Consider the following 24,105-nt stretch of genomic DNA (forward strand, 5'->3'; position numbering starts at 1 on the left):
GGGGGAGGCGGACTCTCTGAGTTCTGCCGGAGAGGAAGGAGGTGGTCCAGTTCAAGGCCTTGTCTCGGATCCCTGCATCGTGGAGGTGCGTGCGTAGTGTGCGGTGGCAGACGGTGTCGAAGGTGGCAGAGAGGTCCAGGAGGATAAGGGCCGCTGTCTCACCGTTGTCTAGCAGGATCCTGATGTCATCTGTGGCGGCAATGAGGGCGGTCTCGGTGCTGTGGTTGCTGCGGAATCCTGACTGGGAGGGGTCCAGGATGCTGTTGTCTTTGAGGTGAAGGGTGAGCTGGATGTTAACTATCTTCTTGATGACCTTTGCTGGTGACGGAAGCAGGGAGATGGGCCGGAAGTTCTTGAGGTCGCTCTGATCCGCCTGGGGTTTCTTCAGTAGGGCGTTGATCTCGACGTGCTTCCAGCTCTCAGGGAAGGCAGCGGTCTCGAAGGAGAGTTTGATGATGCTGCGTAGGTGGGGTGCGATGGAGCTGCCGGCTTTGTTGAAAATGTGGTGTGGGAGAGGGTCAGACGGGGAGCCGGAGTGGATTGTGCCTATGGTCTTGATTGTGTCCTCGATGCTCACATTGGCCCAGGTAGTCAGGGAGTCGTGGTCGATGGGGTGTGGTGGGTCCGGCGTGTCGAGGCCTGTAGGGGTCATCCGGGGGTTGAAGCTGTCATGGATGTCGGTGATCTTGTGGTGAGAGAAGGTGGTGAGGGAGTCGCACAAGGCTTGCGATGGCGGGATGTCGTTGGCGCTGGAGCTGGGGTTGGAGAGTTCCTTCACGATGTTGAAGAGCTCCTTGCTGTTGTGTGCATTGTTGTCAAGGCGGTCTTTGAAGGAGGTCCTTTTGGCGGTCCTGATGAAGTGGTGGTGGTTGCAGATGGCGTCTTTGTGGGCAGCACGACTGTCCGGCGTCTTGTCGCTGTGCCAATTGTTCTCCAATTTCCGGCAGGCGCGCTTTGATGCTAGGAGTTCCGGGGTGAACCAGCTGGCTCTCCTGCTGGTGTCTCTGTTAGTTTGCTTTTTCAGCGGGGCTAAGGTGTTGGCGCAGTCGTCCATCCAGCGTCTGAGGGTGCGTGCACCATTGTCGGGGTTGGTGGGGTTGGTCGGTGGGTTGAGTGCGAGGTTTGTCTGTAGTTGTTCTTCAGTGACTTTGCCCCAGCAGCGGCGGTGGATCTGTAGAGTGCGGTGGTGTGTGAGGGGTTTTTGGAAGGTCAAGTGGATGCAGTGGTGGTCTGTCTAGTTGAGTTCGGAGGCGTGGCTGAAGGCGACGTGGGGGCTTGAGGAGAAGATGGCATCAAGCGTGTGACCGGCGATGTGGGTTGGCGTCGTGACAAGCTATTTTAGTCCGAGGTTGGCGAGGTTGTCGATCAGGGTGGAGGAGTTGTTGTAGTTGTTCTCCAGATGATAGTTCAGGTCTCCGAGGAGGATGTAGTCGGTGGAGGTCAGCGCGTGCGCGCTGATGAGGTCGGCGATGGAGTCGCAGAATTGTGGTCGGGGTCCGGGCGGTCTCTAGACGAGGGTGCCTCTTAGGGTGGTCTTGGGGTCCGTGTGGATCTGGAAGTGCATGTGTTCGGCGGTGCTGAGAGTGTCTTTGGTGTTTGTTGAGACCCTGATGGTGTTCTTGTGGACGATGGCGATTTCTCCTCTGGCTCCGTTGGTGCGGTCTCTGCGGGTGATCTAGTACCCATTGGGGATGGCTATGGCGATGTCTGGAGAGGAGGCTCCGTTCATCCAGGTCTCGGTCAGGAAGGCGACGTCCGGGGATGCGGTGTCGAGTAGGTCCCAGAGCTCGACGGCATGTTTGCGTGCAGAGCGAGTGTTGATCAGGATGCATCTGAGCTGGTTGGGTTCCGTCGTGGCGGGTGTCTCAGCGCCTTCGAGGCAGGAGAAGCTGCAGTTCCGGCAGGCGAAGGGACCGTGGGTGTGCTTCGGGGCGGCCTTGCAGCAGGTGTGGGTCCTTCCTGGGTTGAGAGCGACGAGGGTGCTGGTGTCGTAGCGGAGGCGGTCTTCATGGCTGGTGCGGGGGCCAGGGGTTCTGGCGCTGGGTGCAGTCCAGGCGCAGACGGGCTTGCAGCAGCCACCATATATGGGGAGGTGGGGAGGGAGGAGCAGCTGGGAGGCAGGAGGCGGGTGGCAGGGGCAGCAAATGGGTGCGGAGGGGGCGGGGCCGCAGGGGAAGCAGCGGCGGGGACGGGAGCAGGGAAGTGGGGCGGTCGCGGGTAGGAAACAAGGCAAAAAGGGGTACAGAAGCAGAAAAGGGGGCACAGAGCAGAAAGGTCGCAGCAGGGGCGGGAGGCAGACGAGGGGCAGAGGGAGAAAACCGGGCAGTGGGGGCACAGAAGTAAGGAGGTCGCAGCGGCGAGCGGGAGCCATGTCCAGAGACGAAGAGCCTCTTGACAAAGGGATAACCACCCCACCCCACCCGCCCTGTTTGTTGCATAACCACATGGCGGTGGTGTTGTCTGTGAACACCCAAACTAGCTTCCCCTTGACGGAGGGAAGAAATGCTTTCAATGTCAACCGAAACGCTCAGAGCTCCAACAAATTTATGTGGAGCACCGTCTCTGCCGGAGACCATTGTCCCCTGATTTCCACCTCTCCCAGGTGGCCGTCCCATCCCAGAAATGATGCATCTGTCATGACTGTGAGATCTGGTTGGGGAAGGGAGAGGAGTCTGCTGTTGACCTAATCGCAGATTGTTAACCACCGCTGCAGATCTTTTGCAGTTCCTTCCGAGATCTGAACCATGTCGGTGAGATTTGACCGATGCTATGCCCATTGGAACTTCAAGTCCCGCTGCAGAGCCCGCATTTGCCACCTGGCGTGTCTTACATACAGGATACAGAAGGCCATGAAGCCAAACACCCTCAGAGTCAGTCTCACCAAAATCCAGCATAGAAACTGAAACATCGGATTCATAGCCTGAATATCCTGGACTCACTGCTCGGGAGGATGAGCCCGAAACTGCACTGTGTCTTGACCAGTTCTGATGAAAGGGAGTGTCTGAGAAGGAGTCAGGTGTGACTGCGGCACTTTTATAGAGAACCCTAGTGAATGTAGAAGGTTTGCGGTAGTCGAAGGTGGGAGATGACAGCCTGGGGCAAGGACGCCTTCAACAGGCAGTCGTCGGGACAGGGGAAGACTGACACTGCTAACAGGCGCAGATGAGCTGCGACCACCACCATCTCCTTGGTTAACACCCGAGGGTCAATGGTAAGGCCAAAGGGGAGCACGGTAAACTGAAAGTGCTCGTGCCTACCTTGAACCTCAAGAAACGCCTGTGGCTTGGTGGAATGGGACTCTGAAAATACGCATCCTGCAGGTCCAACGCTACCATCCAGTCTTCTTGGTCTAGGGCAGACAAGACCTCAGCCAGAGAGAGCACTTTGAATTTCTCCTTTTTGAGGAAGAGATTGACTAACCGAAGATCCAAAATGGGTCGCAGCCCCTTTAAATGGTCCTCCATCAGCCATTCCTGATTTGGTAGAATAGGAGGAAAGGAAGAAAGGGTAGAGAATAGCACTCCTGGATTATCTGCAAGACCCACTTGTCTGATGTTATGGATCTCCAGTGGGAGAAGACGATGACGAATTCTCCCACCAACTGGAGCAGTGTGGTCCTGTAGAATCAGCCTATGAGTGCTTGGAGGCTGCGGCTGCTGGGGGCAGGATGGCCTACAACTTCTGGCCTCCATTCCGGGATCAGAATGCACCGGGACCACGTCCTCGCACAGCTTGGGCAGTCTGTGCAGACCGGTGCCTAGGATAGGGCTGATGCGGCTGGAAACCCTTTCTGTTGCCACGAAAGGGGTGAAAAGAAGACTGGCCGTGGGGGGTGGAGGAGAAGCCCATTGCCATAGCTCGAGAGTCCTTGAACCTGATCAGGGCCGAGTCTGCCTTTTCCCCAAAAAGGCTGGTCCATCAAAGGGCATGTTCATCAAATTGGCTTGGACATCGTTCGAGAAGCCAGTTGTTTGAAACCACGTGTGGTGCCTCAACACCACCATCGTTGAAATTGATCTGCCCAGCGAATCAGTTGTATCTAGCCACACCGTATGGTGAATTTTGCTGCATCTCTTTCATTCTTGTTAGCTTGGGATAGAACAGCCCAGGCCTCCTCCGGGACTTGTGGCAGCAAATGCACAACTGTCTCCCAAAGGGAATGGGAGAAACGGCCTAATAAGCATGCAGTATTCACCAAAAGAAATACCAGGCTGGAGGAAGAAAACAATTTCTTCCCAAATGAATCCAGCCTTTTGGATTCCCTTTCCGGAGGGGCGGAAGGGAATACACCTTGGGGCGTAGAGGCCTGAACCACCAAATTCTCTGGGGTGGGTGTTGGCTGAGGAACTTTGGGTCGCCCGGAGCTGGGCGATGGTGGAATGCAATCGTCCTATACACAGGAATCCCTGTACTTGGTTTGGACCATGTTCCTAGAAGGACGTCTTTAAGAGCCTCATTAAAGGGCAACAGGGGTTCAGAAGTGGAAGCCCCAGGTTGAAGCACCTCAGTCAGGACATTAGTCCTGACCTGCACTGAGGGCAGCTCCAGTCCAAGGACCTCGGTTGCCCTCTTAACCACCATGGCATATGATGCCCCCTCCTACGTAGCCACTGTTGGCGGAGAAAGCATTCCAGTATCTGGGGAAGTATTCAGTCTACTGGCCTCTCCAAGCTCCCCATACCAGTCTAAATTCTCCTCAGAGACTTCCTGGGTTTCAAGAGGATCCCCAGACACCTCCCAATCCTCTCCTGAGCCTAGCACATCCTCAAAGTGCCCAAGAGACAACATAGAACCTCTGAGTTCTGTCGGCGTCGGAATTGACGTCATTCTGGCTCTGTGTCATCGGGGATGAGTTGAGGATGGTGCTTGCACCACCGATGGGCATTGACGACGTTGCTGGCACCGACATCGTATCCGACGCCAGGGAAGGTCGCGATGGCACGACCGGCGTTGAACCGGATCCGGGATCGGATCCCTGAGGCCCCACTGGCGCCATGGCCGGAGCCGACGGCATCGAACCCAATAGAGCCTCTTCCGACCCCGCAGGGCCTAAGGGCACATCAGTGGGGTCGTTCCGCTCAAATACACAGCGCATGGCCTCATAAAACTCTTTTACTTGAGTAGGAGTTGCTCCGGCTCCCAGAAAGGGGGGGGGGGGGGGAGGCAAGAGGTCGACCCTGGCTCCGGTTCTGCGGAACCGTGCACAGAGCATCAGTGCTCATTACCCCTCTCGATGATGGAAGCCAGTTGAGGTGAAGATGAAGTCTGCTTGGACTTCTTCGTCTTCTTATGCCTCTTCCCAGAGTGTCCCGAGGACCTTGAGTGGGAGGGAGAGGACTTAGGGCTCCGGGAGTGGTCCTGCAACCTCCTCTTCTTCGATCGGGACCGTGGCCTCCAAGGATTCTCGATGGACGGTGTCGACTGCCAAGCCGCGAATAACTTAATCGTCAGCTCCATCAAGGTCTTCAGAGCCATGGCCCGACAGTCCGAACACGACTTTGTATCGTGGTCGTGCTCGAGACACCTAAGACATACACGATGGGGATCGGTGACCGACATCATAAGGAAACAAGTCCTGCACGGCTTGAAACCTGTCTTCCTTGAAGACCTCCTCGCACACAAAGTCAGAAAAATCCAAAATTTCAACAAAAGTCGAGAAAAAGCCTGCCAAAAAGCGGCAGAGGCTTAGCTCTTCCCAGATCAGCGTTTAACTGGCGCAGAAAGAAAAGAACTGATGTCTGCGTGCCTGGGTGGTGCCTATATAGGCACTGCTATGTCATAACCGACGTTAACAACGCAGACGTCCTGCGGAGCCGAATGGAGCCACCCGACATCGTGTGCAAAGGTTATTCCGCAGAAAAAGTTTACAGCCTGACGCCAGGGAAATTCAAAGGTAATGAATTTGCAGCTAGAAGTCTTCTTCAGAGATTTGGCTAAACCCAACCTCTACACCCGACATCTCTACAGCCATCCCCGCCAGCTACTACAAGATCACCAGGCAAGAACATCAACACAAGCCCAGAGGTGAAGTACCATCATATTCAAAGACACCATCATCTGCACCAGCTACACGGACACCCTTCCCAGCTACATGGAACACCTCATATTCAAGATAAACATCATAACCAACTTCTCCTCGGGCAGCACCCTTGTGTGCAGGCCACCAGGTTTCCACACAAATTTCTCCAATTACATCCCAGATTTTTACACATCCCTCACCATCAACACAAGTACCTTCATCCTCTTCAGAGACCTTAGCTTTCACACTAATACCGCACTGACCCAAACTCCACAATACTTCCAGAAAAACTGAGCCTCATCTAGCACGTTACAGAACCAACCCACACAGCTGGACATTAATTGCACCTATTTATCTACCCAATCAGCAACATCACAAGTCGACAACTATGACCTCAACAGACCACACCCTACTTTTTCCCATACCCATCCCACACCACCACAGACCTTATGAAATTTGAGATTTCATAGTTTGCATCAAGGTGAGGTCCTCATTATTGCATTTGGTGTGCAATTTATGACTTGTACAGCTGTTGAGTGAGTATAGATGGAGCAGCTAACCACAACCTGTGACTTTTACATTTTTTGTTTTGTTTCATAACCGTAACTGTACCTTAACTACGGTTTTTAAGAGAATATATATATTTTTAAATATAACATAGCCAGTCACACATATGTTAAACTGAAAAGTGCCCCTACCTTTGTCAAACTTGCCCATTATTTCTTAGTCTGCAGCATTCTTCGACTTGGACTGCTCACACCAACATCATTAACTCCTCATCAACACCTGAAGCCCTATCAAGAGGTACTTCAAAAGTGAAGTTTCCTCATGAACCTGTCTTCTTACTGTCCCCGTTATCTTTTATCTGTAGAGTACCCACGGTCTTCTGAAGTCACACTAATTGATGCCATGAGCAGGGGCCACAAAAGGCCTACCTTTCATTCTGCCAGTCTTCAGTCTTGTTGATTAATTGGCAAAATATTTCCTTTGATATTACAGAAGTAGTTATGGTTAAACACTTTTTCACATATTCCTCATTATGCTGCATTGTCTCATTGGTTTAATCAATTATCCCTGGGTAATGTATGTTCCATTTTTCTATGCATTCTATACAGACGCACAATCCTATTTATTAACCCTACTCAAAAGCCATCTTATGCAACACTTGTGGACCAATAACCCACACATGTACATAGTGATGCACAATAATATTAGGTCACATTTTCTCAAATTGGTGGTACCTTTTATCATTCCTGCAATGCTTATTTAGAAGTCAGGCCATTTAATATTCTTTGGAATCAAGAGGGCAATTCAAGGGTTCCCTATTGAACCCCTCCCATGTTATGACCATAAGGCACTACTAGTCACTACATGAAATAATTTTCTACCTGTTAGAAAAGGGACATCACACCAAGTGATGGAGATGGCTCTTGTGGGACTCTTCGGAGACAGATCCATATTTGAAGTGGGGACAGAGACAGAAGTAGATGAGGGGAACAGACACCTGAAAAGAACTCAATCTGATGCTCTCTACCTTAAATTAATGCATTCAACTGAGTCTTGTGGCTCGTTTGGAGCTGCAGGGCTTGGACTTGAACTGGTGTGTTGGACTTCTGATCCATAACATACTTTATACTTTTCAGTTTTCTGCTTCAGTATCTTTCACTCATAATTGGTTTATTCATCTTCCATTCACAGCTTGCAATTGTGTCAACCTATTAAATTTATAGTCCATATTACTTCATTGGAATGTTCAGAGCTCCACTGAAGACAATGGAGTGGCTCATAGACAGTAATGCCTGACTTGCTGTCTACAAATGCTACACCCAGTGAAAGGTATCCACAGTGGTTTATGAAACTTACCAGGAAATCTGGTGGGATTGTCAGGATGGGAATGTCTCCTGCCTGATTGCCCAAGTGCAAGTATTTGATATCCTGTTTTGTGGATTTTTGGTCCCAGACGAACTCTAATCTAGTGTATGCGAATACCTAGATCTGGCCCCTGATGTGAGGGCGATCCTAGACCCAGAGGGGCACACCAAGCATTATATACTTAGTGGCACTGGACTACCATCCCCATCACGGGTTATAGCCTGCAGCATGGTGGTGGCAGCACACTATGTTTTAGTAATTCTATAGTTGTGATCTGACCATTTTATCTGTCTCAAGTTCAGTGACCTGCTGGCCCGCTCATTTAAACTGCTTCTACAAGCTAAACAGGATCTTTACGCTTACATCCCAGAACGGGTGATTGTTTGTATGTGTGTAGTCTGCACAACACAAGCATAGTGTATGTCTGAGTGAACCAGAGTAAAGGAGACATGCAAGCTTCATTTTCATTTCGGAAGCCCCTGGCCTGTTCACTGCCACACACTATGGTGAGGTTTATTTCCCAATTGCTGACATTCATGAGACTGGGTGGAGGGGACCCAGACAATTAAGTAAGAGAAGAGGAAACAGTGCTGCCATTAGAAATTTGATTAGGTCCTCTTGCTGCAGAGGACCGCTGATTCATCTTTCGGACAACTGCCATTTGGTAGATGGTAGGAGTGAAAGGTGGAATGGCAGTCTCTATTGTTAAGACTGTGAAGGGTCCTTTAAAGGAGGCCAACCTTTTGTCTCTCTTTCTGATCACTGTCAGTGTGGCTACTGATAGTCGAGTGCAGAAAGATCATAACTCTTCATGCCTCTGTTGTGGTTGCTCCAGCCTGGAGGCAACCCTGCTATTGGAAGCATCATTGTACATACAGTTGAGTCTGGAGGTCAGCCCGAGATGGACACATAAAGACAGAGATTACACAGCTCCCTGTCTGCTGTACCTGTATGAGTGGGAGCAGTTGACCCATTTATTGTTTCAGTTCTGAGTTCTCTCTGAGGAACGATGGAGTGCATCACAGAGTACCCAAAGGGCTACTTAATGTACAACCAAAGCTGGTGTCACCCTGACAGCCAGTCTCCTAGAGGTTAGGGGACATCATTTGGAATCTGATCTAAAGGAAAGAAGAACTGCCTCTTTGTCCTGAAATGCCTGGAAGTACCCTCTCTGAGTGAAGAAGGAAAGAGTAAGTCAACCTTGCAGCAGGAGCTGAATACCAGCATGAACAAAAGTGAATAACTCTAGTGCTGACAATCCATCCATCAGATACTCCCAAGAGAGTGACCGGCATGCTCTTACTCAGAGCATGTCACCCTCACAGAAGCACAGAATCTGTGGCACTTGCTTAAGTGTGCTTGAATGGTTCACTCCAACAAAACCTGCCTGCTGCTGGTCCATGGCACTTGGAAAGTGCAATTGAATGGAACCCTGTCATTGCAGCTCGCGTACCCCATGCGTTGCAAAGTGGTCTGCACTGCTGGAGAATGAACTGATGCCAATGCCACACCACATGCCTGAATAGACCACACCATTGTAACTGGACTCGTCACTTCTAGGCAATTGTTCACTGTGTGCTCTAATGAACAGTCATTGTGATCTTAAATGCAGCTGACCAGACATGCACCTGATCACACTGGATAAGTACAGCTGAGACTGTAACATTCCTGGAATGAAGCCAACAGTTGCAACCCTGATCAAAGCTCCGAAGCAGACAGCATCACTGTCTCGCACCCCCAGGAGCTCTGCCCAGCTGAGCTGTCAACTCACCAACTAGCACAAGTGGAGGAATCCTGCACAACCCGTAGCCTCCGACTTCTTGGCGACTCACTGTGTGCCCCGAAGAGGGCCAATGCGCCAAATATAGCCGAAACATCTGCTTGAAGCTACCTCCTGACACTACCAAGTGACCTCGTATCTGCTCAAGGGACTGGACTAGAGAGCCAATGCCCACAAGGCAGGTGCGTGTTTGCCAAGCACAGGACATGGACTGACATGTGGAGAAGCCTAGCTAAGGCCTACTAAGACTGAGTAATTTTGTAAGAAACCTAAAAGGTGGAGACTGAGTACAGAACTCTGCTTCAGAGGGAGTGTAGGGATGGGTGGGAGCAATGAACCTGTGCCAGAGACCCACATCAGACTTGCCCTCTAGTAGAGAGAGAGGGGAGGTGAGGGGTGAGCACTGAAGGTGCAATGACCTAAACTATACTGGGCCCTGCACCAGATTACCTGAAGGCTGTAGAGTGTAGTATTGCATTTTAAAGAGTATTAAAATGCTCCTCTTTTGTAAAAACAAGTACTGGGCTGAACAAGGAGTTATTATGCTTTTGGGTGTTTGTTGAATGCTGAGCTTGTTGTACCCCTACTTCAACCCCCTTGAGAAGCCTGCGACCGCTCGACATCACTACAACTGAGAGTCAGTTGAGGAATGGGTTCTACATGGCCCAGTTTGCAGAGTAATAGTAGGCAACCGGAACATCAGTGGCAACCAACTTCAGCGTCCATGGCAGAAGCTCAGTATCCCGTTTGCTACATGGGCCCCTGAAGCGGGTTTGACAGAGAGAAAGCTGTGATTATCCGTCTGCAAAATGTGACTTGGTTATAGGACATATTTCCTTTACTGTGTTCTGACTGTGTTCCATCTGTACCTTCAAGAGATTGAAACCTCTGACTCTAAGGCCCTTTCTATGAAAGCAAATATTTATCTGCTGCTCCGACTCCAAAGAGAGTTAGTTCAGGCATCAAACATGCAGGGAGGTAGGGTAATCATGCCCCACAGTGTCACAAGTCCACACCTTAGTCCTGATAGTAACCAAGTACTGGCAAAGCCTATTAACTTCGGCTTTAAGAAGGTGAGGCATGGACCCATGTTGTTTCCGCTTGTTAGCACATGAAAGCCACAGATGTGAGCTTTGATAAAAAGGAAATAAAAACTACAGTGTGGGTCTCATACACAAATAATTTTGACCACAGAAACAAAGAGATAAAAGATACAAAATGCCCACACAATAGGCATAGAAAACCTTTCTTGTTTTAGTTCTTTGATTATTGTGGTAGTTCATCTTTATTATCTGTGATATCGACAATTGCTTTGGTGGTATGTCTGTTGTCCTACAGTCAATAATCCAAATATTTCTTTTCACCATGGTCTGTTTGACAATGGCCCCCATCTACTGACAATGCCTGTGTTCACTGTAGTTGTAAAATAACAACTTGATCCTCGCGAGACAACATACTTATGATACGTACATGTTCTAATCAGCAAGTGCCAAAACATACCTATGCCCCGGGCCCCTTAACACCTTAAGATGGCGTTAGTCTACACAGTCAAGACTTGTCAAATTTCTTATTGAATCCTGCTATCAACCACTACTTTATGAACAATTTTTTCAATTTCTGAAGTTTATATTCCACCCATAAATATTATCCAGCATGTGTACCTGTTCAATTCAGATGTATAGTTCTATGCTCTTTATCTAGAGATATATGTGTATGTTCTAGATGGCGAGTGGTTCGGCTGTCCTTGCACTGGTGGATCGTTGAGGAAATCCCAAATAAGAATGGTGTCATCATGTGAACTGCTGATAATTTGGAACTCATCAAACTGAAGACGGAAGACTCTTCCCGAATGTTCCTGTGAAAACAAAGAATTTCGGCTTAAATTGTGTTATATAGGAATTATTTCAGTAAATTATTGTCAACCAGTACACTATTTAAAAACATAGATACCTACCCCAGCAATGTTGGAACTCATAGCTCATTCCTCCACATTACCAACGTAAACAAATGGTCTCTCCAGTGCAAGAGAACTAGATAAGTGAACAGATTTCTAGAAATAAGGCAGGAGGGGCAGATGTGTGCTCACCTCTCTGGTGCATTTTATTGCTCTTCAACCTTCTAACCTATGCACATCAAATCACCATTTCAAAAAACGAAGTTTGCCTTTTAAAAATCTGAAATGAATTGTGAAGAAAGAATATCAAGATGGCAATGACAGAGCGAGCTCCACCTCGTTCTCGATCACAATCCTCCACTAACCCATTACAAGGCCTCTGACCATCACTGAGACGTGGACGAGCGCGTCATCGGCTGGAATCCTGTACCCACTGCCAGTGGTGCTGGAACAATTTTCAGAGTGGGGTACTGGCCATCAACATCACCTAACTGAAGTACCCCTGTTTTGCTTTAATGCAAAGGAAATAGTTACCAACACTGCAGAATGTTCAGTAACACCAGTTTTTTTCACTATTAAACCATGGACTAGAAAACCCGCCTTCCTTCCATTAGGACCCATGGCACCCTAGCCACAACACTGATGCTGCTGATAAATATTGTGAGCTTTATGCTCTTTACTATGCAAAGCAAGTATGCGTCTTTATTTATATATGTGCTCGAAAACCCCAAGAATACGTTCACCTGTACCTCCGCAAGAGTGTCATTTGTTAAATTGTCAAATACCTTAAATTTGCAGCCAGACAAAGCACCAATAAACACAGCTCTTCATGTTCAAAGAATTAGCAGCACTTTGTCAAATGAATTTTCCTGTCATATGACAGTGTGTACTAGAATGCATAGTAAATGCTCGAAGGCTATCAAATGAGGGCCTCTTTATTGTTAATTCTCCAACTGAACTCCATCAAGGACATCTTGGAGTGCTGCAGCACCACACACCCTACTTCCACGCCACTGCACACTGCCCAACATCACCCGCTCCCCTTGTTTCTGATGCCGCAAGCAATCCCTGTATTCGATCTTCTCTATTCTTCCTAAGAGTTGCTAATGAAGTTAGAATGCTTTACATTTTTCAGTAAATGTACTTGGCTGTGTTATGATATACTTTGGCCATTGCACAAAGTAACCATTGTGGCCAGTCCCAAAGCCTCTGAAACCCAAATGGCACGGCCTACAGCCACGCCCGTGTGGTTTGAGGCTTAAGGAGTGTACCCTCGTAACCCTGCGCTCAGCTGACTCTAGATAGAGAGCACGGCTTCCATGAACTGCCAATTTTGGGAGCACAGTACAAAAGAGACATTCATTTATTTCTTCCCTATGTAATACACAATATAGTAATGTCATAATTGACTGTTTTGTGAGAATCCAACATTTTATTGACTCCTGACTCACTCGAAGCAAACATTTGTTTTAAAATTTTTATTGTATTGTAATTGCATTTATAAAGCGCTTACTACCCCTGACGAGGCGTCAGTGTTTTTTCGGCAAGTAGCATGCTACTCTGGAACCCATAAAGGATTAGTGGTGAATTAGTATAGTCATAGTGAAGTATGAAAGTCATTTGAGCGGTGGATATTAGACTGTTATTTGGATTTAGAAGAATAGTGGAGGGATAGAAGAGTGGAAAGGTTTGCATTCATATAGTGCTTGCTACCCCTGATGAGGTGTTGAAGTACTTTTTTGGCGAGTAGCACGCTACTCCAGAGCCCATAAAGGATTAGTGGTGAATTAGTATAGTGAAATATGAAAGTAATTTGAGCTGTGGATATTAGTCTGTTATTTGAATTGAGAAGGATAGAGGTGGGATAGAAGAGGGGAAAGGTTTGCATTTATATAGCACTTGCTACCCCTGATGAGGTGCTAAGTGCTTTTCGGTGAGTAGCAAGCTACTCCAGAACTGAAACAGGATTAGTGGGGAATTAGTATAGAGAAATATGAAATTAATTTGAGTGGTGGACATGAGTCTGTTATTTTGATTGAAAAGGAATAGTGGAGGAATGGAAGAGGGAACGGTCTAGAATGTTTTTTTTTTCTTTAGAGTTCATACTAGTAGGAGGGGGTTTGGGATGAGTAAAGGGCAGGTGTAGGGGGAAGAGTCAGAGGAAAGGGTTTAGAAAGGCTTATTTGGGAGATCTGAATAGTAAGAGGTATGAGATGATGCAAGGAGGGGTAGAGGAGGGAAGAATCAGATAAGTTTATTTTGGGGATCATAGTAGTGGTATGGAGTTTAGGATGAATGTGGAGGTAGAGGATACATTGATAGAGGTATAGGGTGAGAAATAGGGTAGTGCGTTGGAAAGAGTAGTAGAATGAGGTTTGCGATGAGTCAGAGTTTAGGTAGAGGATATATTGAGAGCGGTATAGGGAGCGAAATAGGGTACTACATTGACTGTGCTGAATTAGAAGCAAAGTAATAAATATATAGATACATAAGTACATGGAAGGTATATATATGCGTAAGGAAGGTAATATATGTAGATTGAAGTTGCATTTAATAAACTCCAACTTTCAAGTGTTGCTGTACTTTAAATTAATTTATTTGTTTTTATTTTTTGTAATTCAATAGTGAAGAAATTGTAGATAAATACTTATGAAAAAAGATTTATCTGAAACCAGTTGGTGACAGGAAGAATATCGGGATGGTGTGAAGAAACATTTTAGAAAGCAGAGAAGCGGGAGTGCGGCGTATCGAGCCAGTGGCGTGACACAGGCCCACGTGGCGGTGCGTGGGTGCCATCGAGCAGCAGGGGGCTCCCTTAGCACAGTACTCTTGTTTGAGAGCTCCTGATAAAATCCAGAGCGGGACCCCTACATGCACCTTGCAGGGGAGCCCCCTCCAATTTCGTTACGCCACTGTATCGAGCTTCATCCACAGAGACCTACAAACTGCAAACTATCCACAATGCACCCCGTGCCCCAGAATGTACAGTGAGTAAAACACAACCCTTTCTGTAACTTGAAGGCTGAGTGTAAAGTAGTTATGGCGTGGCACCGCCTTCATCTACGTACTCAGGCGAGCTTCCAACTGTGATTGGGCTCCCTGCCCCTTTAAGTAGAACTACCGATGGACCCCTCTCCCTAGAACACTAACAGTAAGAGTCCATCTCCGCCCCAATCTATACATCAATTTTAATACACGTGACTTGATGCTGTATATAAACAATTTTATTGCATGGCTAGATGGGTTAAAGGTTTCACAAGACAAATTGGCAAAAGATCTTCTGGGATCAACTCAGCTAAGATGGGGGGGGGGGGGGGGAGGGTTAAAAGTCAGTGAGCTCTTTACTATGTGGAAGGGAAACAACCGTGCACAATGTGCTGTGAATTGGCCCATGCATGTTACATAACTAATCATAAAAAGGCTTCTCGAGAACAAATACTCTTATTTATGTTAAACATCAATGTGTGGCGCTGTGAATCAAACCCCAGAATACGTATTAAAGTGAGTTATGCCCCTTGATTCGTATCCAGAAGAGCTCACCTGCGCTGGGCTAATTTCGAATAAACTCATGCGATTGATTGTTCTTTTTTGACACTCTAGAATTAATCTCACGCAGTTTTTGCCACAATAAAACAAACTTGACTGTCCACTACACTGGCATGTTAAACCTTAACACGGGAGTAGAAGGGGCAGAGAACAGACTAATCAAATTGTAATAAGCATCGAAGTGCGTCTCTTTGTCTTCCTGGCGTGGCCGCCTTGGATGTGTCGCAGTAACCTGGCGACGTTAAAGCAGGGTCAGTGGCACTTGTGATGAACTCAAGCGCATTTCGCATTAAGCCAGTCACACTGGGGGCAATCTGACTACTGTGTGAAGTGTTAATGACACGAAACACTCCCTGCTGACGAAAATGCAAAGAGGCACTATTCCGGTTTCAGCTTGGAAAGCTGCTGTCAGTTCATGGAGCTGCTTTCCCAACTGCAAAATGGAATCAAACTGGCCTGCAGTGCACAATCTCTGCCTGTGAACTTTCTCCTACGGCTTGCAAATTGAAGTCAAACAGTAGGTGGTTCCCTCTCCCTGGTTCGGAGCCAGGTTTAATTTTGGACGGCCGTGCCAACAGAGGAGCCCAGCGTGCTGAAATGTGATGCCCTGTAGTCACAGCTATAAAAGAGCTTCTAAAGCAAGGCTCGTGTACACCGTGCTCTGGTTCTGTCGTGTATGCATTTTAAACTTTCTGCACAGCTTAATATACCAACGAGGGTTCGTCTGACAATTCATTTGACTAATCAACGTCTCGTTTAATGCTTTAGACGATGGCGTCTGTAATAAACTTACACCGTGTAACATACAGAATGCTACTATTATCTTGAGCTATAATTCTCGGAGTTAGTGTTCTCTCTGCTTCACAAACGGGCATGCGGAAAGTGAAAGTAGCCCGACCTTAGAGCACTGTGTAAATGTGCCCTGACATTAGGGGTGGGCGGAATTTGCGGAATTAACCTTCGCAAATTATCGCGAGAATGTTTAAAATTATCGCAAACAAGCAGAAATATCGCGAAGATGCGGAAGTTTTTTTCCGGCATGTTCGCGAGATTTTCTGCATGGTTGCGGGTCGCCAACTTACCCATGTGGTTGCTTGCGGGCGCGGCCATCTTGTTTTGAGTTGTTCTCGCGGTGCATGATCGCGAGAAGAAAGACGTGATCGCGCGACGCATGACGTCACTGCGGGCGCGAACTGTCGCGAGACAGCGCAAATGGCTAAAAACAATACAACATCTCATGGAGAACGCGACCGGATCAAGAAAACTTGTCGGCGAACGCAGGGATTCAGGTAAGGCGATCGCGCGCGCGCGAGAATGTATCATTTTACAGCGCGAGCAAGAAACAAATTATCGCCAAGCTGCGGAAACCGGAATTTTTGACATTTTCGCGCTCTCCGCGGAACGCAAAAATGTCAAATTATCGCAATTTCCGCGAACGGAACGAAATTTTTGCCCAGGCCTACCTGACATTAGTACTCTCCCTACGGATTAACTGCTGTTTGCAACCCATAAACATTTTAAATGTTACTATTTGCAAAAAGCGGAATTCGTTACAAAGGGGCTTATTACGATGTCGGTGGGTCCGACACCGACACCTCAGACCCACCGGCATTTGCCCCTGTGGTCCACCCGCCGCATTACGTAGCGGCGGGCATAGACATTGGGAGGAGGAACCGTCTGCGGCGCTTCCGACGGTGCGTCGGAGGGTCATTAAGAGCTACAATATTGGGGATTACAATGTCCCTTTCTGCCTGCCTTTTCATGGCGGTTCACCTGCCATGAGAAGGCATGCGAAAAGTTACTTTAGGGGCCCCTAGCAGGACCCCCTTCTCCACTGGCCCTCCACTATGGGGGCTGCGGGGTAACTCTGGTGCCCCCCTAACTATCCCTGCACCATGTTTCAGGTACCGCATGGTGCATGCCACACAATGCAGGGATTTTCTATTGGGACGTGTGCTGCAGCGCGCAGCACAATAGAAAATATACCCATTGCGACCACCGTGAAAGTAGTCGCATTGTAATCAGGGCAGCGGGACCACCGACTTCTAGTCGGGCGGTCCTGCTTCCGCTACGGTGCCAGTCGGATGAGAGCCCGAGCTGCATCGTAATGATGCCCTTAGTATCTATGAGTTTGCAGTGGGGAAGCGTCACCTCACTGCGCAAGTAAGTGTACAGAAAAAAATAAAATCGCCACAAGGAAAACCTTTTGCCTTGTGGAGAAATCCCTTCCCAAACACTCCCATGAAACCTGGGGGTGCGCTATTCACTTCAGTACCTTAGAAAGGGATTCACTCGATTTCCATCCTGGAGCAAAACTCCAAGCTTTTCAGAGTCACTAAAGACTTTGTGAATACCCACAAACGCATGAGATTGTGGGTGTTCACAAACTCACAAGACGCATCGTGATTTGATTCACCCACTCCCCCGTTTGAATGGGGATTACTACTGCGTAATTCTATGCAGTCATGCAGAACAACTATGCATTGATAAATGCATTTCAACCAGTTGATATTTTGTGCTATTTGACTAGCATAAATCCAGTCATTTGAGGCCGTAAACAGATGTTAATGGGTAGAAATAGACTTCTGAACGAGGTCACTGTATACTGTACTTGATTAGCTGCCACTGCATGTCTTAAGATGCATCCTAAAACCAGAAAGAACAAAAATGCAGCAACTCAGCCTAGGCACAAAGTCTTTGCAGCACACGAAGCACAGGAACTTCAAGGTGATAGACAAAACTTCCTTAATACTATGTTACTATGTGCTCTACATTGCTGACTGGCTGAGCTCTACATAATTCCTAACTCCCAGGCTAGTCCAGCTTTAGCACTTTTCCCTGTGCTGCAAACAACATTTTGTCTGTCACTTCTGGACTGTAGTTCTCTTTAAGTAGCCTGCTCAACCGTCAGTTGTACCACTGTCCTCAACCCTGGTCATAACAACCAACAATGCCTCTCAATGAACACCCAACACCCTAACATTGTACAACGTCACTAGGTGTAGGGCATGCAGGACACCACAGTTAGTCGTCCCTACTACTTTACGGAGCAGATGGATGAGGGGAAAGATCCCCTGATTTAAATATAAGTGCATGAGTGAAAATTGTGGTGGAATCTTGTAGGCCTTTTGCCAGATGCACCAAATTCGGCTACTTGCTCAAAATTAGCCACCCTCCTTTAAAGATTTAGGGCAGAAAACACATACATCGAGTTTGGGCTGCAGCAGTGATGGAGGATGTAGATGACCTGACCAAGCTGACAGAATTGAAGCAGGAATTTAGCATGGTTTTTAGGAGGGGAGAAGGTGCGATATTACTAGAACATTTTTCTTCAGAAAATATGGCCTAGAAGATTTGCTTGCAACACACTTCTCTAAGTTGCAGACAATAGTAAACAACATTTATATGGTAATATGACTTAAGCAGGTTTTGCCATCTAATTTGTCCCAAAATATCTGGTCACATATAAAGTTGATGTTAAGCAACAAAGTTAGCTCAAGCTTGCACTAGTATCAGGATGCAGCATAGGGGGCACTTACCATTGTGCCCTGGTTCTGCATGGCGCTCTACTCCAAGGCTCAGGAGAGTTCATGACTTCAAGTACAAAGGAGGATGAAAGAGTGAACAGGGCAAGGGTGCTGCCTGGACAGAAGTCTAGAGCCTCCCAAGAGCATGTCTCATGAAACACCTGAGTGAAGACATAAAAGGACTACATGACCCATAAGCCCACAGGAATCTCATGAGATTTGCCGCAGCTTTTTGACCAACTTGAAAGCACAGAATATAAGTCCTTTGTGGTCTATAGCGTCCTTGCTATGCAATTGTGATATATAGTTGCTGCATCCGAAACCTCTTGTTGAAATGATGTTATCTTTTCTTCTGTAAAGTTGATAAAAGACGTCTTGGAATCACAGACGTATCTTGCAAGGAATAGAATTGCAATTACTTTCACAATGAGTTATCCATAGGGAGTATGAACTCTGTAGAACTTGTCTGTTTCACAAGAGAGAGTTATCCATTAGGATGATGACCTCTATTTTACAGTTTGCTAAACAAAGAATCACCTGTAAGGGTTATGAAGTGTTGCAAACTTCAATGGAAGTGTATTAGCTCAGAACTATGGTTGTATATCATCCTGACATCAAAGATAGTGAATACACATATGCCTATGGGTAGAAACTACACATGCAACACTAACAGATACTTTCATGTTACAGGTATCCATTTGTCACTAATGCTAACCAAGCATGAAAGTTGATTCCTAATATTGAAAGTACTTCTCCAGGCATACTATAGAACTTCACAACAGTAGTGTCTGGTTTGCTGTGAGTTTAGTGAAGTGTAGAAATTACCATTGTTCCTGTCAAATCCACATTTCCAGGATAGTGTATCCTGAAAGATTGCCTATTTCATACATCTTTCTGCCCTGAGTGTAGGTTCTGATACAGCATTATCTCGTTGCTGAAGCTCTGTCTTCGGTAGACCCAAGCCTGCAAAGCGAGATGGGGCAAAGCGTTGTGCGGGGCCCACAGATGGTGATGCAGGCAGCGATGTCGGTTGACCATCTGGAGTCGATGGCGCTGGTGTCGGTGGGGCAATGTTGCAGTGTGGAATGGGGCGGTGCATCGAGTAACCTACGAGCGGTGCCCACAAACCACGGTGAAAGCAGCGGTGTTGATGTTGTCTTGGAGCGTCGTCCTCGGTGAGACCAGGACTGCGGTGCGAAGCAGGATGGTGCTAAGGGTTCTCAACGAGCGGTGTCCACAGGTCACGGTGCAGGCAGCGGCATCAGTGACAGAATCGTCGGGGATACCAAGGTGGGAGTGTGAAGCGGGACCATGCGAAGTGTGGTGGCCACAGCTCATGGTGCAAGCAGCGGCACGGTGGCGCGTCGGCGAGACCAGGGTTGGGGTGCGATGTGCGGAGGTGACCTCTGCGGTGCCTTCAGGTCATGGAGGTGCCAGCGGCATCATTTATAGCGTCAGGTTACCTTATTCCTCTCTGGCAGCAGAAACATCCAGTTCCAGAAGCCAGTACCCAGAAGATGTTGAAGTCTTTGATTTACCTGAGACTTCCAATAGGAGGCAAGCTCTACATCAAGCCCTTGGAGATACTTGAATGCAGAAAGAACAGTCCAGTCCTTTCCCTGCCGAAGACAGAAGCAGCAACTTCAGGCCAACCAAGCAAAGTACACAGTAAAGGGGCAGTACTCCTCCTGGCAGCTCTACCAGCTTTCCTTCCTGGCAGGTTCCTTAGTCCAGCAGTAATCTAAAATTCTAGGGTCTGGCCCCAATATTTATACCACATTTCCCTTTGTTCTCCTGTGGCAAAAGTCTCTCAGCTCAGTCCAAACCAGTTCTGTCCTCTCTGGCCCAGCTTCCAGGCAGGAGGTGGAAACAGCATTGTGCAAGGGAGACTGGGCCAATTCAGGTGCACAGGAAATCTCCTCCCACCACTCTAAATGCAGACAAAGCCTATTCAAGTGCTAGTGAAACTCTTCCCACTACTACTAAATGCAGCCCAGGTCAATTCAGCCCAGCTCTGAGTCACCCAGGAAAGTCAAGACACACCTGAACCTCCTCAGTGGCTGTCTGCAGTGAAAGCACATCCCCAGCCCATCACTGCATAACCAGATAGTCAATACACAAACCAGCAGAGGCGCATAGGATGGCTCAGCAAGAAAATACTCCCTTTCTAAAAGTGGTATTTTCAAACACACAATATAAAAATCCTATTACTAAAACATGCATTTTTAAATCCTGAGTTCAGGCATACGAAACTCCACTTCCCTATCTTGTCCTAATAGGAAGTTATACTTGTAAGATGTTACACAGTAGCTCCCATTCTATTCTATGGGACAGATAGCTGTTCAATAGTGAAAAATGAAAGAACAAATTACTTACCTTTTGGTAACGCTTTTTCTGGTGGATACAGTATCTGCCTTTGGATTCCTCACCTTTGGAATTACCCCTGCACCAGCATTCCATGTAAACGTTTTCCTAGCTCTCCCACATCAAGGACGTCACTATAGCACAGCTCCACTCATGACTTAGTTTGACATCATTGGAGCCATAAGAAGAACTCGTCGGCATGCTGACTTCAGTTCCACCCATTTTTTCCGTGCCCTCGAGGCGAACGGACGGACTGACAACATAATGCAAGTATACAATATATACACAAATACACACAGTATATAGGTAAGGCGGAAAAGCGAAAACCAAAGCATTTCCTAACAACCAACAGTATAGCAAGCAAACGACACAGGAAAACAATGTCCTACAATGAAAACCTTTTCGGTATAAGTAGGTGGAAAACGGGGAGGAGGGTGGGTCAGTGAGGAATCCACAGGCAGATACTGTATCCACCAGAAAAATCATTACCGAAGGTAAGTAACTTGTTCTTCTGATGGATACATCTGCCTGCGGATTCCTCACCTTTTGAATTGAATCCCACAGCAGTCCCACTCCCGGAGGAGGGTGTCCACCCACTCATACCAAAAAGTCCTGCCGCATAGATCGTGCAAAATGGCCATCCTTCCTCACCTCAGAATCCAAGCAATAATGCTTTGCAAAAGTGTGGAGGGAGGCCCATGTTGCAGCTTTACAAATGACCACTACAGGGACACCCATAGCCAAAGCAGACGTAGAAGACCTTGCTCTGGTAGAATGAACTCTGATACCTTCAGGCGGCTCCTTCTTGGCCTGGGCGTAGCATATCTTGATACACAAGATAATCCATCTGGACAGCGTTCTCTTGTGGGAGGCTTTGCCCTTCGTCTTTCTCACATAGCCAACGAAGAGCTGGTTGTCCAACCTCGAGTCCCTTGTCCTATCCAGGTAGAAGCTGACCACCCTCTAAGGGTCCAGGCGGTGAAGTCTCTCCTCCTCCTTGGAAGGGTGAGAGGGAGGATAGAAAATGGTTAAAGTGACAGACTGCCCTAGATGGAAGGGAGTAACCACCTTAGGCAGGAAAGTAGCTCTGGTCCTAAGAACCATCTTATCCACATGAAAGGAGGTAAATGGAAACTTGGAGCTAAGAGCTTGCAGCTCACTCACCCTCCTGGCCGAGGTGATAGCTACCAGAAAAATAGTCTTAAAAGAAAGCAGCCTCAAGGGGCAACTATGAAGAGGCTCAAAAGGAGACCCCATCAGAAATGTAAGAACCAAATTCAAATCCCACTGAGGCATTATGAAGGGAGTGGGAGGAAACCTATTGGTGAGGCCCTTAATGAACCTCATGACAATGCGAGACTTAAATAAAGACGGCTGGTCCGGCAAACAAAGGAAGGCCGACAAATAGCCCTTAACTGTCGCCACAGCACAACCTTGCTAGGCCAAGGAAATTGAAAAACTGAGTACATTCAATAAATGGGCCTTCAAAGGATCAATGGATCTCTCTCCACACCACTTCACAAACCTAACCCATCTAGAGGAATAAACAGATTTGGTGGAGTGTCTTCTGGACGATAAAATAACATCCACCACATCCAGTGGGAGAGAGAAAGAGCTCAGGTTGCCCCGTACAATCTCCAGGCATGAAGGTGCAGACTCTGGAGGTGGGGGTGTAGAACCTGCCCCTGCGACTGCAAGAGGAGGTCTGCCCTAAGAGGGAGACGGAGCGGAGGGTGGGATGAGAGGTGAAGAAGATCTGTGTACCTCTTCCTTCTTGGCCAATCCGGGGTGACCAATATAACTTGGGCCCGGTCTTGGCGAATCCTCCTCAAAACCCGAGGAATCAAGGGTATAGGAGGAAACGCGTAAAGAAGCCGAAAGCTCCAATCCAGTTGAAACGCGTCCCCCAGTGCTCCCCGCATCGGATACTGGAGACTGTAGAATGACGGGCAGATGCGTGTTCTCGCGAGTGGCAAACAAGTCCACCTGAGAAGACCCCCACAACCTGAAAATGCGGCGAATGACCTACGGGTGAAGCCTCCACTCGTGGTCGACTGTGTACTTCCGACTGAGACTGTCCACACCCCAATCAGATGATTTGCCATTCCACAAATCTGGTGGCCCTGAACCCAGGACCAGAGCCACAGAGCCTCTCTGTAGAGACGATACGACCCTACCCCTCCCTGCTTGTTGATTTATCACATTGCTGTAGTGTTGTCCGTCAGGACTTGAACTAACCAACCGCGAAGGGAGGGAAGGAAGTCCTTGAGAGCCAAACATGTTGGCCGCAATTCTAGAAGGTTGATGTGAAGCGACCTTTCCTCTGGAGACCAAAGACCCTTGAACTCCAGATCCCCCAGATGTGCACCCAACTCTATACACGGCTACATGGGTAGCGCTCTGCATGGAGCCACTTTAGCGACCCCCCAGGATCGGGCACACAAAGATCCAGCTGCTGCAATATGCTGACGACCTGGTTCTTTTGGATCACACCAAAATCGGCCTCCAAAAAGCGCTGACAGCTTTCAGAGTACAACGCCAAAAACAAGCTGATCCCTAACCCAACCAAGTCCAAGATAGTGATCTTTGGCCACCACCCGAAAACAAAAGTGGCAAAGTGGAGGTTGGGTCCATTAACTTTGAACTGTGTACAATCTTACAATTATCTTGGGGCCTGGATCAGTGAAACGGGCTGCTCACGGGTCCACCTTCACAAACTGCAACAGAAAGGAAAAATGGTCATCTATACTCTGTGCAAAATTTATGCTGTCCTAGACAGTCCAACAACAATAGCGAAACTACTACCGTCCCTCAACTACACGCAACAGGCGTTTCCAGGTAAATTTGCACAGTATTTGGAAAAAATACATTGCACAGCTTACAAAAAGTCATTTTGTCTACCAGCCTGCACCAGGAATACTTTAATTCGCCTGGAATTCAACCTCAACCAATAAATATTAGAAGAGTTGGCGGCTCTAGCGAAATACTTTTATCTAACCACGGCGGCACCAGAGAACTCGATGAAGGCTGTTATAAATTACATCTTCCGAAATCCCGGCAATCCTTGGTCTACCGGTCTTGCCTCTGCCAAAGAACTCTTGCA

The 24,105-nt window shown here is 47.8% G+C and overlaps 1 protein-coding gene and 1 long non-coding RNA gene across 7 annotated transcripts in view; one reads left to right on the forward strand and one right to left on the reverse strand.

Annotated features, from left to right (window-relative positions):
- LOC146867632 (uncharacterized) overlaps positions 1-24,105 on the forward strand; it is a 607,657-nt gene that overhangs the window by 419,251 nt on the left and 164,301 nt on the right. The gene's annotated exons all lie outside the window — the stretch shown is intronic.
- Positions 1-24,105, reverse strand: part of BTRC (beta-transducin repeat containing E3 ubiquitin protein ligase) — a 1,069,444-nt gene that overhangs the window by 32,046 nt on the left and 1,013,293 nt on the right. For all 5 annotated transcript variants that reach the window (XM_085606470.1, XM_085606471.1, XM_085606468.1 and 2 more), the window contains one exon: positions 11,333-11,526. In XM_085606470.1, the coding sequence (XP_085462596.1) occupies positions 11,365-11,526 (162 nt within the window). In that variant the 3' untranslated portion in view covers positions 11,333-11,364. The remainder of the gene's footprint in view (positions 1-11,332; positions 11,527-24,105) is intronic.

The sequence above is a fragment of the Triturus cristatus genome, chromosome 1_2, assembly GCF_964204655.1.
Source record: "Triturus cristatus chromosome 1_2, aTriCri1.1, whole genome shotgun sequence".
Classification (NCBI taxonomy): domain Eukaryota; kingdom Metazoa; phylum Chordata; class Amphibia; order Caudata; family Salamandridae; genus Triturus; species Triturus cristatus.